Source organism: Lissotriton vulgaris, chromosome 7, assembly GCF_964263255.1.
Source record: "Lissotriton vulgaris chromosome 7, aLisVul1.2, whole genome shotgun sequence".
Lineage (NCBI taxonomy): Eukaryota > Metazoa > Chordata > Amphibia > Caudata > Salamandridae > Lissotriton > Lissotriton vulgaris.
The window spans coordinates 835,204,018-835,220,939 of NC_141695.1; the positions used below are offsets into that span (position 1 = coordinate 835,204,018).

Here is a 16,922-nt window from a genome sequence, read left to right on the forward strand (position 1 = left end):
TTTCTAGTGGAGGATGTCGAATGAGTAACGTTTGTGGACGCTGTGGATGAAATTAGTGATGTGATTTCCGAGAATGATTGGATGGAAGCCACCACCTTGGACAATGTGCTGTTGAAAGTTATCGAGTTTACCACCCATTGTTGGCCTGAACCAAGAGGTTTGAACGGTGATTTGCGTCGTTTTGCCAAATTGCTGAGGAACTTTCTATTGAGAACGGTATAGTCCGAAGAGGTGAAAAATTTGTTCCCCCTTTTAAATTAAGGGAATCCATTATTAATAAGGCACATCAAGGGCATTTAGGGGCGACTAAAACAACTATGCGTATTAAGCAACACTATTGGTGGCCTTCAATAGATTCCCAAGTAAAAAATTTGATTGATTCTTTTCCGGAGTGTTTGTTATCCGACAAACATTGGCGCACATTAAAAGTCCCTTTGCATCCTACGGAATTTCCTAACTCTCCTTGGGAGAAAGTTGGGGTAGATTTTTCAGGCCCTTATTCCATTCTTCAGCAGGAGAATAGGTACGTTATTCTTTTGGTGGATTATTTCTCGAAGTGCATGTACTTTGATTTCGTTAAATCTCCAGATTCAGACTCCACCATAACCTTTCTCAAGAAGGTTTTTGATTTAGAAGGGTCCCCTAGGTTTATCGTCACGGATAACGGGACTCATTTTGTCTCTGATAAAATGTGCAAATTTTTGAAAAAATTGGATATTAAACAACTCAAGGTCGCTCTTTATTCCCCAGCTTCGAATGGTCTTGTCGAGAGGGGGAATAAAGTAATCAAAGAGGGTGTTCAGACTGCGGTATCTTGCGGTTACAAAGTAGATGAGTTTGTGAAACAAAAAGTATGGCACTATAATACCTCTCCTCATTGCGTGACTGGGGTTTCTCCATTTTCTTTACTGAGAGGCAGGGAGAATCGTTCTGTTTTATTTCCTTCGTGGTTGCACCAGGGTTCTGCCGTGAAAACTATTGATTTGGACTCTGTTAAGAAAACTGTTCTTGAAAAACAAAGTCAGATGAAGTTACATTTTGATGGTACCTCAGATGGTAAATTGGTGGACCTTCTGGTTGGTGACTGGGTTTTAATCAAGAACCCTGGAAGAGTAGTTAAAGGACGTTCAAAATTTTTTGCCCCTGTTCAGGTAGTTAAAGTTAGTAAAGGCGCAGCTTTTCTAGGCAAAAAGGGTTGGTGGAATAAGCGCCAGTTAGTGAAAGTTTCTGACCACCAAGCTGAAATTATCAAAAACAAGAAATATAGTGATAATTCTGATAATTTGGATTGGAGTTTTTGGATGGATACCCCTTCCATTTCTGGTGTTCCTAATCATACCTTCACGCAACTTCCTGTGGAGGGCTTAGTGGATCCTCCAAACGTTATCATTAACCAGGATGCTGCAATTCACAAGAAAGTTTCTTCTTTTGGCAGACACATCAGGGCTCCAGAGAGATACAACGAATTTGTTAAATTCTAGGCATGTGTTTTTTTTTGGGTTTTTTTCCTTTCTTTTTCTTTTCCTCTTTCATTTTGTTCACTGTTGTAAGGGGGAAGGTGGTGTAATGTAATGGTTCGTACCACGCCGCGATCTTGCGGCGTGGACTTGGCTCGTGTTGCCTCCATGACGTGGGTTTGGCTCGTGTCGAATTCACGAGCCAAAGCCCGCGTTTGGAGTTATTATCTTTTAAATTGATTGTTCACGAGCCACGGCCCGTGCATACCTTTATTATGTTTCAAAGTGTGTACTCTCGTGCATGGACGGCTGAGTCCTTCGGTTAGCCATTGTAACCACCGGCTTTCCGAAGACCAGACGCTCATGACGGGTGGAGTTATTCTTCGTGAATTAAACTTCACTTACCAGTATCTATTGCTTCCTGTTTATTCACCACAGGGAGGTCTCAATGCGCACACGTAGCTGAGACTACCAGAAGTCTAACAAGCCACCAGTGCGAACCAGTGGTGCGCGCGCACCACAGAGGAGCAGGGCCAGGAATCGAAAGTAGTGGTGCGCGCGCACCACAGAGAAGCGGGGGAGGGAGCGCGGCTGCAAGGCGAACTCGCACTGCTGCGCGTGCAGGCCACCGTAGGAAATGGGCAGAGTAAAGGCGGGACATGCGCCCGCCTTTGTCCAATTGCGTGCTGGCTTTTTTTAAAAAAAAAATCACGCGAAAGCCAATGGCAGTCGCGGAAAGCTGGTCACAAGTACGAGCGTGTGAGCAGCTTTCAAAACCCCATACAAAAGGGCTCTTGCTACGCGAGCAGTGCTGCACACTGCAACGCAGGCGAGAGCCATAAAAAGGGGCACTTTCCTACACTGCACCTGTCAGCCAGTGCTTTATAACCATTGTTCACTCAGGAAAAATGAAACTTGGAGGTCCATGCAAGAGAGAAGACTGCAAAACCAGGGATAGAATTTCTGGAAGATTGATACCATCCCTCCCACCAGACTGGCTCAAATACTGGGAAAGCACTGTTGTTGCGACTTGGGAAGAGAAAGAAGGCCCTTCTTTCTCTCAAGGAGCTGGACTGTGTTTTCCAGCAGTGACCTGGCATCCTGGAAAGATCAATAGAAAGTCCAAATAAATGGAAGGTCATGAATAAGAACAGCTTGAGCAGAGACAGTCACGAGGCACAAGGTGACGCCAACCCAGCTGCTTAAGAGATGCAAGAAGGCTGGCTGGGTCAAGGAGCTGCTCCATTAACTTCACAGATCGAAAAGGAAAAGCCTGCTCCATCCCTTAACCTATGCCGTTCCAAAAAGGTGCCCCTACTCACCTATCCTCAGCCCCAGCATGGTTTTCAGGTCAGCAAGCTCACGAGGTAATTCCAATACTGGAACAATTGCACTGGCTGTGGCTACCATTGGTTGCCGCGGTCTCTTTGGTCTGCTGTTGGTGTCTTCAGGTACCTTGCTTACCCCACCGTAGAAAAATCATGACCTCAACTGCTAGAATCCATAACAGAAACATCATGACCTGACCTTCAAGGCGTTCTTGGAGCTCTACGGGGGGAGCTGGCCCACTGTTATCTTTGACTCTCAACTTTAGGCAATAGGACCACATTAGGCCCTAACCGGACGTTGATGCCAATGACTGGAACAGAGTTTTCAAGGGTCACAAAGACCTTACAGCGAGAACACAAGACTATTTGTTGTGGGTGGAGATCTTTTTTAGGAGGTGGGTGTTTACCATATTGTTTAGATAGAGGCTTTTTATATTTTTCAGCATTTTTTAGGTAAAGTAAAGCTCCAATTCCAATTTCTGCTTACCCACAGGATTTAGAACAGCATCCCCATTGACCTAGAAACAGCTGAAAACGTACCACTTAGAAACACCACCACTAACATATGCCTACCATGTCACCTCATCCTCGAATGTATTGCCTGGAGCTTGGCCTGTTACAGCACTCTTCTGTCCCCAGCTAGGTTCACGCTATCCAAATCAAAATCTACAAGCTTCCCTATATCGAGGCAATCATTAACCCCAATGCCTATTTTAAAACTAAAGAGACCGTAATGCTTTTGAAATGATTTGTGTTGACCTGAACAAGTCCCCGCAGGATGAAGCTGGTGACAGGACTCAAAAAAGAAATGTAGTGCCGGATGAGAAAGCAATTCAAATATTTGGGGTCATAGCCCGGCCCAAGATGTTGCATACCTTTGGAGTTGTCTTGCTTATCTAAACATTTATAAGTACCATTTACTAATCTATTTCCTTGTTTCCGACTCAACTTTCAAGTTCTTGAGAGAACTTTATTGTGCCACAAGGAATTGGTGTTTCTTACCCCAACGCATCTGTTGGAGTACGTTTTTAATACTCTTCATTGCTGACAGAGAGAAGTGCCTAAAGGGAATCTTTTGACTACTCAATTTGGTCTGCATCGAAGTCAGAACTAAAAGACAGGGAGTGCACAGCATTTCATCTACAACACATACTGCAAACACAATAGTACCCACACAGAATTCTGCCCACTAAACTTGGAAACTGTGGACATTTAGGGAAAGGTCTAATATTCACTTCAAGACAAGCATTCATTCTTACCAAGCAACAGAGGCCCAGTTCATTACCTGCAAGTTTACAATGTAGAGCTTGGGGCGACGACTGAGAGGTCTATTCATACACCACAGGCAAGGGTACTTCTTTAGAACCTGTAAAAACAAACACTAATTAAAGGGCTGCAATTCAATCAGAGGCCGGCACGCTCAGGACGCTTCAAAGACAGTTTTGGAATAACATCCGTTGGGCGGGGGAGACAATTAAGATCATAGCAGTGGATTAGTCGTACACAGCTCATTGTAGACATAGGAGCCCAACAAGCAATAGTTCACTGCAGATGTGCAGACAGAGAAAAAAGATTTGATTCATACTTCACACACACAAGACTAGGAGATAAAGAGTTCAGGACACGCTGTAGTGATCAGGCAATGCACAGTGGCTAGTACTGTCTGCAAGCGACCCATCCTTACCTTTAGGCTAGAGCCCAAGCAAAGGATCACGTCAGCATTTTTAGCTGCCTCGGCTGCTGCTTCCCAGTTGAGTGGGCATGCCAGTGTTCCCCGTTCCCCAAAGTGCACAATCGTATCCCGGAGCTTGCCTCCACACTTGTGACATGTCCTCCCAGTGTTATGCCTGTGCAAGGCTGTGCGCTCAGTCACATCAAAGAGGCGTATGTACTCTTTGTTTGGAGTACACTGAGTACAGACCTGAAACAAACACAAAATCATTCAATTAAATTACTGTCTATGAGATTGGAAGTCATGTGTATAAAAGGTAGCTTTCAATGTTGGTGTTGACTAAATGGGTAGTCAGGACTGTCCACTTGCAATACAGAGACCCTGGTCAATCTTAGTCCACAGTAAGTATGCCACTGGTATCATCAATCCAGAAAAGAGATGTTGGAAAGTCAGTCTTGACAAAATGAGCAACAGGAACCTCTCTGCCAGAGAATGGAGGCAGTGAGGAATGTCAATCAGGAGTTCGTTTTCATACATGCTTAGAGAGCCCCAACTAACTGTCCTAGTATTTGGGTTCCCAACATCCTAGTTGCTGCCGGCAGTACTTGTGTCTGGGTTCATCACATCATGGACTGCTGATGGATCCAGGCCAGTGTTTATTCCATACTATGTGTAGCTCATGTTCTGTACCTTGCCTTAATCTGAATTGTTGACAGTTCATGTTATTGTTCATCAGACTACGTTTTGCAGACAGTCCTTGTGCTTAGGTTCTCGACAATCTGTGATGTGTTATCTTGGTTTCCAACACCCTACACAGAGTTACCCACACATTGTATGGCCAAGGATCCCTATTGCGGGGATCCATATCCAGTGGTGACGATAGTTTCTGTGTTTGTGCTCCCGATTCCCTGTACTAAGGATAGTCCCTGCTGTCTGTTAAAAGTACCTATGGCTAGGTTGCCCGCCAGCACACATTTTTTTGACAATCCGTAGGCGAGGTTACACAATTTATTTTTGTTCCTCTACTTACAGCCTTACAGAATCAGTTCCTGGGTCCTGCTAGCCTAAATCTTTAATTGCTCTGACATACCTTGGATTTTAGCTCTCCAAACTTCACACTGGGATTAAAGATTCAAATACCCAGTGTTGACCCAGGAGTTTCATTTGCCCAGGTTTTTCTCCTAGACACCCTGTATTGCTCTGTCAATCACCATCCACTGCATTTTCATGTTAATCTCTGCATCTAGGCCCACTATACCTCATGATCTTTACTCAATGGTTCCCTTCAACCTACATCTACTTTTTAAGGGCCTCAAATTATAGTTCAGTGAATGGTCAGTTACCCACACCATGCGTTTCTCTCTTTGTCTGTCCCCAGCATCTAAGTCACTAGAAAGGTTGCTAAGATTACAGTCACCACACGCTCATTTCTGTGCCCTAAGTCTGGAAATGCACATCATGCATTGCTCATTCACCTCAATATACATATTTCCATGCAGCTCAGATATGGCAGATCGAGGAATTCCACTGCGTATGTGAAGGCCATCACAGTTCTGGGACACAACATGTTGCACCTAGAAGAGGGAAGAAAATAGTGAATGCAGTACAAACAAAAGATGTGGAAGTACTGAAGGGGAGGGTCGCAAACAGACCAAGAAGGTGGCATCCCCACAGTAGGGTGCGAAAGTAATCGGCAACACGGAGGATGGGGCATAATACAAAAGACTGGAAGCTATGGACACACAGAGATGTAGCACAAGTGGAGCACGTCAAATTAAATCTTAGGCAGCACATTACATTGGCATACATAAGCACTCATTAAATTGCGGGACGAAAGGCTAGAATAAAAGAGTACGCTGAAATGAGAGGACATGCAGGGAGATTGCAGAAGGCAAGTGCTTGCAGTGAGGGATATCATGATGATGAAGTTTATGATAGGACAAGTTTCAGCGAGAGTAGAGCATGCAGAATCCTTACCAGTTTGTGCCCGTGCAAACGTGCAATGCACATATGGGTGAGGGTGGGCTCTGCAGCACTTAGGTCAGATGCACTGCGAGAGGGAAAAGATATTGCAAATTCAAAATCTCTCAATTATAAACAGTTGACCATTCTATGTCTTTAAAGGGAAAGTTTTCTTTTTAGAAGAAACCCAGGCACTTCTTTGCAACTATGGAGCAACTTAAGTTCTTTAAATGTCGTACAAGTGATCCAGGCTCTTATTTATACTGGAGGAATACTCCATAAGTATAAATACTGCTTCTTATTTGTGAATTAGGACTAAACCATTCCTAGTTAACAAATCTGGTGCATCAGGTGTGAACATACCTCTCAGTGCACAGTATAAACACTCTCCAACTGTGAACTTCCAATTTAAAACATGCGCTAATGAAAAGGCCGATGTATAAATACAATCTAAGTGTATGACTACAGAGTAAACTGCCTCAGGCAGCTATCTCTCATTTAGCCGCAAAATGAAACTATGAAACGGTCTTCTAAAACTCTGAAACTCCTAAAATGTGTAGCTACGAACTTTATAATACGAATCCTTCTGCCTACAAATGCCTTCCCGCAGAATACAAAGGGCATCAAAAATAAGGTGACAGATGGAATGCTTGAATTAATCTCAGCCACAGGCTATCAATATGGGCTGCATCCCAATCCATCGTTTTTTCGCACACAATGCCACCTTGGTTTGGACTCAGACATATGCAAATCAGGCCAGGCCCTGCCAAAAGAGGAACACAAGCAATACACCCAGGACATGTTTTACCCTTATTAGGGATCATCAGTCAGGCATAGCTTGGTACCAGTGGTACAGTGTGAACAGGACCTGCATCTGGCATACCCATGCAAATGCCATTTCAACAGAACAATAGATGATGTAGGTTCACCAAAAGCCCTTATATGTACATTCTTTTATTATGAATTGTTTGGAAGACAGTGGTACAACACTGGCTAAATCTAACAATAAATTTCTCAGGCACAAAGCGTCTCAACCATAACAGGGGGTGGGGGTGGGGGGTGGTGCTAGCCTGAACCTACACGTTTGCTATCTCAATGCTAAAATCCATCTATATTGGCCCGTTCCAGACACTGAAGAATGGCTAATTCTGAGTCACTTTGGGTCGTTTTTTCTGCTCCTACCGGTATGATGCTTAGGATTATGTATAGTACTGGAGTCAAGGTTAAGACAACATATCTTTCAGTGTATTATCTTGGAAGGCCTTCTTAGGCCCTTTTCCCAATCAGGGTCCTAATAACGAAGATTTGAATCGCATTCTGGAAATGTGTGCACTATTCTACCACACAGGTATTGTTTGGTATTCTAAAGCACTACACATACCTACCCAACAGCACTTAAAGATACATACAGCCATGTAGATATAGGCCTCAAAACAACCTCCCACATGCAAGTAAATGTATGAAGAAACTATTGTGTGATACACATGCATTATAAAACCTCCAAATGTGCCTAACTGCACACTGGGTGGAGTGTCTGTGCCAGATTAGACTCCATTTACCATACAGTCTTCCCTTTCTGCAGCAGGGTCCACACGCCATTTGGGCCTCTGTAATCAGGAATGGCAGCAGCCTGTATTGCAAAACAAAACGCAAAGTTAAAATACGGTGTCAGCAACTTGCCAGTTTTAAAGTAGTTTAAAAGATGGCGACAACCAAGTGGGTTTAGGGATCACAGCAGTATGGACTACTGGACGACACGTGAACATCGGAGCTTAATAAGATTAGAAATTACCACCTGAATCAGAGAGTGACCTCTATCGGATAACTATATACATAATACAGGACCCCTTCACAGGGATCTGAAACATAATATATATAAACTGGTGTCTGAATTTGCATGAGGACTATTTTTTTAAACACTTGGATGATACTGGCACGGAATAATATGAAAGAGGCGACGGAGAGGAGAGGTCCACACTTGGGAAAATGTAGTTTTATTCTACTGTTGTTTTTAAGTTTAATTTATATACGTTCCATTTCACTGTAATATCTGAAGGAGATTATAGGCTAGTTAATGTAAATAACTTAAAATGCATTTGGGACCCAGACTCCACCTTAGTCACCATGTTCTCATGAAGATAAGTACTAAGTATTATGTGTGATTCTCACATTGCAAAGCTAACTAGATTTGGGAGTAGGTGTGTAGAAGGGTGAAATGTAACTCCCGCTTGTGTGTATCTTAGTGTTCCATACTTAATGCCACTGCAAGATCATTCACTAGGCCTGATACTTATTCAGATAGAAGACGAGTTTGCCTTCATACAGGCCAATGCTAAATCTCCGTTGTTAACCTTTACAACTAAAAGAAGGGCCTCAATCCTAGCTTTTGCGAACAATACATAGCTGTCATGTGAATTAGGATCAGACCAACTTTTCCCTTGAATTGACCAAGTAAAGCTGCTAGTGCTAACACATAGCTTTTAATTCCAACTCCTTGATGTTTACCCATACCATCTATGATGTGCTTCTGACCCGTACTCACTGGTAACACAAGTGTGCACCCCTGACCATGTGAGACGTGTTCATAGTAATGGTCACCTTAGGGGTTTAAGGTTACTGCAGTGACAATTATGAGAGAATGCTGCACGTTTTGTTCACAATATTCCCTTTTGTGGGAATATTTTGCCCGTTTTCTTCCTTCTTGTGTGTGAGTTTGCTGTTCGTAAAAAGACACAATTTCTTGGCTAGTTACTGTTCAGTGGAAACAGCTCACTGACACAATTTAGCGTTTGTTAGGAGAGTTCCTACCTAATTTGTGTGAGTGAGCGCCCTCTTTACTAGAGTGGTTCTGGCTTTCAGCGTGGGCAGGTACCATCTTGTGGAGGTGGTCAGTCGGAATTCTGCCATGCTGAAACCAAGGATCCTTTGCATCACGGGGGATTAGCAGGGACATTTCCCCACCAATAAACAGACTGATTTTAGTGGGACTCTTTCCTGGAGCCAAGCTTCTGTAAAATTTTGGCAGGCAAGTGTTTGGTTTGCAACCTACTTCTGAAAGACATCCTGGACACTATTTATGTACGTGAGAACTGACTGGGAATGACATTGAAACTGGGTCTCGAGATAGCTATCCCTTGGGTGTTAAAATACTCCACCGTAACAAACTCAGGAGACAGGGAGGTGGATGACTATCATTTACAGGGATGCATGAGGGTTCTTCCAACCGGCCTTCGAGCACCCACTCATTCCCAGAGACATTAACTTGTAAAGAGAGACTCCCCTGCTTCATGTTGATTTCCTGTGTAAAAGATCGCAGGAGCGAACAATCTTGAAGGTCTGTTCGAATTTTGCAGTACCACTATAAGCTAATCATTTTGGCAAACTTTGGACGTTACACAGAGATCTACTTATTCAAGCGGACTTGGATTCTGTTTGTTTCATGTAACGAGTCAAAGAAACCAAACATAGCAGGCCACGCTATGTGTATATATGGTATTTGTATATGGTATTTATGTAGTGTAAACCTAGCCAAAAAGCAGCGAAGCTGTGTACAGGGTCTAATTCAAAGACGTGTGATTAGAGGGGTAGCAGGTTTCTAAGAGGAAAAGTGGACTGTTAGTGCATAATTTTGATAAAGTTCTTTAAGGAAATGAATCTTCAGCTCTTCCCTAAATTAGAGCAGGGTTGGATTTTGAGTGTACAGATATGGAATACCTGATGGCTCTTTTTCTTCACACTTCTTTGCCTCCAGTCAATGGACATGCCATTCTCCAAACCATAAACTATTTAAAACTGGTCATACGCTTTTCCACTCATTGGCTATTCTCGTTTGAATTTTAGTTACCTGAGTCAGCAAGGATAAGGTCTTATCCTGCTGCAGTTTATTTCACAGGCTATGCCTTCCTCTCAAAATCCCCAGAAAGACACATTCACAGGAAATTGACTAATTTTCACACCCTCTCTGCAGTGACCACACTCCAAAAAACTGGTCACTTGTAGTTGGAAGAGGGAATTGTGACTAGTCAATTATGAGGCATAGCTCGGACACAGGCTCCCACATTTAAATTTCTATACTACATAAGTAACGATTAACCACGTCCTCTCAATCAGCTGTCTCAGCAAAGCTTGACTAACAGGTACAGCACTTGAATGATTGAGGTTATTTCTGAATGCCTGCTTTCAAAGATAAATGTATTTATTTTTATTTCTTTATAAAGTTTTATATAGCGCAAACTTGATCCCGAAGGATATCAGAGCGCTTTACAATTTGAGGCAAAGGTAACAAATCAGAACATTAGTCCAACATGGGGAATCCAATGGGCACCGAATCAACTGTTCCGTTTGCAATAGTACCACTGAAGTACAAGAGTTCACGCACTGCAAAACGAAAGATACAGTTTATGCAATTCAGTGCCCATGCCCCAAGCTATACATTGGGAAGACAAATCAACAAATTAACCAAAGAATTGTACAGCAGCGCTCTTAAATTTAGAAACAGGTATTAACTGCACCGATGGTGGCACACTTTGTTGAGAGAAGACATTCTGAAAAAGATTTTGTGTGGACTGTATTAGCAGGATTAAAACAACTGCCGCGTGGTGGCAATGTAGAAAATCTATTATTAAAAAACAGAGGCTTGAAACTGATAAATGACCGGGCAGACCTTCTTTTACAACTCCATGAGGCCTGGACCAGCGATGGATTAGAACTTGATGAGGATTGGCAGGCAGCGATATCCTCCCCGAAGGAGGTGGCGATCCCGGCCCATCTACGATTGGTGCAATTGAAAATCCTACACCGTGTGCATGTGACGGGCCCTCGATTGTTACGTATGGGATACTCTTTGGATGGATTGTGTAAGCGTGGGTGTGGAATGGTGGGTACCTTCCTACATATTTTGTGGGAATGTCCAGCGGTGGTGTCCTTTTGGAACCGTGTGCATGGCGTCATGGAAAAGTGACGGGTGTTTCGATCTTGCCTGAGGCCCGAAGGTGTCTTCTGAATATGTGGGAGCCCAACGACTACAACGTGGCTCAGACACAGTGGGCCACCTTAGGGAATATGGTCGCCAAACGTGATATTGCACACTGTGGGGATCATCGAGGGCACCTAGTCTGTCAGCCTGGTCAAGAAACATGGACTTGTGCATGTTTCGCGAAAAAACGGTCTATGTCGCTCGGGGCAGGCCCAAGAAGTGGGGGAGGGTATGGAATCAGTGAAACCAGTATCGTGGAGAGATCTGTACTCCCCCCTTTGTGAATCCACCGGAGGTGTTGCACTCCCCTTAGCTAGTTGTTCCTTCTGGTCTTGATTTTCGTCCATATACTGCTTGCTTGCTCTCTTCCCCCTTTCCCCCTCCCTCCTTGCTTTCCCTATAGCTTTTTAGCTTCAATTGTTGCTGTGTAATATCCTTGGATGCGGTACTCCCTCTCCCGAAGGATCACTTGTATATAAGCTTCTTGTCTTGCCTCAACAGTTATTTATTTTTTCCTGTTTATTGGTTTGTTTGGTTTTCTTAAAAAACATAAAAGAAAAAGACCTTATTTCTCCTGCGATTAAATATATGGCTACGACAGGTTTGCTTAATTGCCGCCGGACCCCCGGGTTGTCGGCTGAAGTGCTGTGTAACTGACTCATCGGTATACTTACTGACAATGGTGACAGCCGACTCGGAGTGGCTACATGCTTGCTACTGTATAACCATGTTTGTCAATAAAGGTTTTTTCAAAATAAAAAAAAAATTAAAAATCCTTGCCAGCCAATAAAGACCTTACTATCAAACCGGCTGATAAAAAAAAAAAACCCCAAAAAAAAACAGAGGCTTACTTAATCTTAAAACGTAATTGCATCCAGAAAGGCCTTAATGAAATGTCCGAACTAAACCAAACCATCAATTAGCACAAGCTGAAACTTTATGGACCTGAGTAACCAATTGACTCGTTGCCGGGGAACTAACCACGGTCGCAGCTGGGTAGATTGTTGACCCTGCCAGTCATTTCTAACATATTACGACTTGGGCATTCAAACCCATATAATTAACCTTTTGATTGACTACGCGCTGTGGGAACACACATCTGAAATGGATGACAGATAGATCTAGTACAGAGGTCTACAAACTTTTGGAAGTTGAGCCCCCCCAGCTGATTTATTTTAGATGTTGGGCTCCCCCAACACCGGACAGAAATTTCTGTAATCTGGGGCACTACATAATCGACCGCCACACGCATATCCTGGGCCATATCCGGCAAATAATGTTCAACCTTTTTTAAACCTCTGCGCTGTGTGGGTGGCAGAAGGGCCCATGTGAGTGCACGGTGAGCCATGCAACAGTTTGAGAGGAGAGTAAGAGGAGTGACTGCAGGGTGAGTGAGGCGACCATATGAATTTGGGTGCGGATGTAAGTGCAGAGTGGGACGAATAAATGAATGGAAGGTTAGTAATGGGCTTATTTGAGCGACATTGCAGATTAAGCAGTGAGGGGGCCAGTTGAATGAAGTACCACATGAGTGCAGGTTGAGTAGTGTGCTTGTATGACTGCAGGGTGAGGTACAGGGTGAACAGCGCATTGTGAGTGCAGAGTGATCACTGTGAGAGCAGGGTGAATGGGGAGTGTATGGGGATCAGTGTGAGTGCAATGTGATCGCTGTGAGTTCAGGTTGAGTGTGAAAGTGAAGTGTGAGAATGAGGAGCGAGTTGTCTGAATGCAAGGTGTATTACCAGACACTTGAAGTAACTTAGCATGTTATTGACAGCAGCGCAGGGTTTCAGTACCTTCAGGGCATGAAATTAGAGAGTACATTGATGCTATTTCGCTTTTACGTAGTGGTTGCTCCACTCCTCAAGAAACCCACTGCAGATTCTAATGTCGCTGCCAATTTCCGGCCTATTTCATTGCTGCCAGCCTTTTCAAAAATTTTGGAAAAACACATTCATCTACATCTCTCACGTTTTGTCACTTCCAATAATCTTCTTCACTCATCCCAATCTGGCTTTCGCCAAGGCTTCTCCACAGAAACCACCCTACTAGGTGTTACTGAGAACATTCGCCAATTATTGGATCAGGGTCAAACAGCTGCACTGATTTTGCTTGATCTCAGTGCAGCTTTCGATACTGTCTCCCACAGTATTCTTCTCGATAGCCTTGCCTCCTTTGGCATTTGTGACAAAGCCTTACTCTGGTTTTCGTCCTTTCTTTCTGATAGGACTTTTCAAATCTTCTCAAATACTTCCACTTCGAACATCCACTATTCCCCTCACGGTGTTCCCCAGGGTTCTATCCTTAGCCCTCTCCTCTTTAATCTTTATGTCGTTCCGTTAGCTCATGTTGCACAGCTTTCTGGTCTCAATCTTTTCACTTATGCTGATGATTCTCAGATTGTTTTTTCCTTATCTCAAGCTGATCCTTCTTCACCTTCCTCTCTGCAATCCGGTCTTAGTGACATTTCTCGCTGTATGAGCCATAATTTTCTAAAACTTAACAGCGAAAAGACGGAGGTGCTTGTCTTCGGCAACAAGCCTGACCTTTGGAGTCCGAGACACTGGCCGTCAACCATGGGCGTTCTACCTACTCCATCTGAACGTGCTAGGAACCTCGGGGTTCTCATTGACAGGGATCTGTCGATGAAGGACCAAGTCAATAAAGTCTCAGCCACCTGTTTTACTATTCTTAGATGGCTGAGAAAGATCTTCTGGATTCTGCCATCTGACACCCAGAGATCTGTTGTGACGGCCTTGGTGACCTCTAGATTGGATTACAGTAATGTGCTCTATCTGGGGGTTACCAAGGCGATCTTGCGTCGTCTCCAATTGGTCCAAAATGCTGCTGCCCGACTCCTGTGTGGATGTCGGAAATATGATCCTATCACGAAACGAATTAAGCAACTTCATTGGCTTAATATTGAAAATCGTGTAAAATTTAAGGCACTATGCTTTATGCATAAGATTAAAATTGATGTTGCTCCCATCTATCTTCGAGCACTCGTCAAGCCTTATTTACCCATACGCTCACTCCGTTCTTCTTCCCAACATTTGTTCTGCGTACCTAGATTCAGACTTTCCAGAATGGGAGGCCATTCCTTTGCTGTACTGAGACCCAAACTGTGGAACTCTCTTCCCATGGACTTACGAATGGAGCAGTGCCATCTCCGTTTTCGAAAAGCCTTAAAGACCTGGCTGTTTGCCCAATAATTCTTCTTTTTCAGGATCAATCATGTGTTTACTGTCAATCAGCGCCGGGAAACCCTTATGGGTAGCTGTCGCGCTCTATAAGATTAATTAATAAATAATAAATAAAAATTGCTACAGCACGTTTTGTCATTTCATGCTGCATAGGAAAACAGACCCATCTCTCTGTTTAATTCTGTCCTTCATTTGATCTCTATCACACTCTGCTTTGTAGTTCGTTCCTCTCTTTTCTGTTCTATTCCACTTAGTTGCTCTTTCCCTTTCTCTCTCATGCTCGCCATCATCAGCGATCCTCACACTTGACACCTGATTTACGCTACTAATTTATACATGAATAAGCACTGGTGTCTGTTAAAAACAGATATGGATAGAAATATACACCAGGTGCTTATGAACGGCCCCCCAAAAGTACAAGAAAGAAAAGTTGCTGTTCTGCTGGGAAGTGACATACTGTTTGTTTCATATATTGCTGCTGTCAGTGCTGTGCCACTTTTAGATGCAGAAAATAGGCCACTCCTTGGAACTGGAGGGTGGGAGAGTGGTGATAAATGTATATTTAGAAAGAGTAACCACTAGAAACATTGTTATTGAAGTTAAGTAACTTACTCTTTTGATGTATACTGCTAACCACATGATCCTCACCTTAGAATAGATATCAAAACACTATCTCCCTCGGTGGTAGGTTTGTGGAGGAGGCTCAGACCAAAAGGTCTTGCAGGACCAGGTGGGTGAAATGGCCTTCCCTCCGGATCGGGCTGTCAAGGCAGTACTGCTTTATGAACAAATTTGCAGACGCCCATTTAGCTAACAAGCAGATATCAAGGACAGGGACACCACGTACAAGTGCAGTGGTGGCAGCCCTAGCCCGAATGGAACGTGCTCTCAAAGCTTCATGCAGTTCCTTCTTTGCTAGTGAATACCAGATCTTAATGTGGAGGACTATCCCACTTGACAGACTCCTCTAATGCACAGCCTTCCCTTTTTTACCCCTGGGAACTCCACAAAGAGCTAATCTTCTACATGACGGTCTAGGTTTAAAAAAAAAAAAAAAAAAAAGCTTAAAGCCTTTTTGGGGTCCAACCGGTGAGAGGGGGTAAAGACACTGGCAGGGTGATGTTTGCGAGAGACATGAGGTGAAATCAACACAACGCAGCCTTAGTATTCACCACCTCGACCATTCTTCTGAGAAATCTTTAGCACCGCAACATTTTGATTTTACAAATTAAGCACTGTACATTAATTCATAGAGCTGAAATGCTTCAGCTGCAGTGGAAGGCAAGGAGACTCATTTGCTAAGAAACAAAACGCAAAGAACAAGACTGTCTGTCCGTTTGCTTCGGTTTTAGCAGAGGAGACTCCCTGCCACCCACTGCAGCAGAAGCATTTCAGCTATACTAATTAACCCCATCCTGTGACGGCTAATGTGTCTGCTCTTAACATAACAAAAGCACGGGCACATAGTGTCTCGTGAATTTACCCTCCCTCCCTCCTCCAACCCTTACCGGAGCAGACTTGCAAGGCGTGACAGTAAGCCGAACAAAGGTCAGGTTTTAGAGTGGAGTGCGCGCCCCCCCCCTAGGATGGTGTCACGCCCCCCAGGGGGGCGCGCCCCACAGATTGAAGAACTCTGACCTAGTATCATATGCAGATCTATATTTTTGGACCCACACATATCACTACTTCGAATAAAGCGGATATATTCACTAGATGTCCATTGGAACGCTTGTCCCCAATTTGTTGAGGCAAGCATTTCCGCTATCTGCGGTGCTACACCTCTAGATCTTCAATTACCATCTCTACTTGAAGTCTCTCTCTATTAGCAGAAGCCCTGAAGAAGTCCCTCTTTGGGACGAAACGCGTCGGCTGTATGGTGCTTCACACTTTTTTAAAATAAAGAAATCAAATCGAGGATCTTCTATCTCCGTGACTTATTGGAATTGTATATCAAACATTGATTTACCTCATGCTAAATGTTGTGGTGCACCTGTGCTGTTATGATTAATTGACTCAGTTCCTTAGGAAACAAGCATTGTTACAGTGGGTGCTATTCAGTGTGTACATGAACCCCCATGAAATTAGTTGGGGTACCTATTATTACCTGGGGCTACTTGTTGTTAGGTGCTGTTCTTGAGAAGGTTTCACTGTTAGGTTTCCTTACCTGCAACTAATTGATTCCAGTTTAACATCAAAAACGTTGAAAACTACAATTCCCATAAAACATCAAAATAACACTTCCTGTCATTGAATTAAAGCGCAGCCAACCGGAAGAACGGAACTGAAGGATTGAATCGTCAGTGGGAACCCGCCACAGAAGAGAAA

The 16,922-nt window shown here is 43.6% G+C and overlaps 1 protein-coding gene across 5 annotated transcripts in view; it reads right to left on the reverse strand.

The window, feature by feature from the left end:
* SIRT7 (sirtuin 7) overlaps positions 1-16,922 on the reverse strand; it is a 185,831-nt gene that overhangs the window by 63,146 nt on the left and 105,763 nt on the right. For all 5 annotated transcript variants that reach the window (XM_086931173.1, XM_086931172.1, XM_086931169.1 and 2 more), the window contains exons 4-8: positions 7,979-8,049; positions 6,435-6,507; positions 5,933-6,031; positions 4,470-4,706; positions 4,071-4,151 (exon numbers count right to left, since the gene is read on the reverse strand). In XM_086931173.1, coding sequence (XP_086787299.1) covers positions 4,071-4,151; positions 4,470-4,706; positions 5,933-6,031; positions 6,435-6,507; positions 7,979-8,049 — 561 coding nt within the window. The remainder of the gene's footprint in view (positions 1-4,070; positions 4,152-4,469; positions 4,707-5,932; positions 6,032-6,434; positions 6,508-7,978; positions 8,050-16,922) is intronic.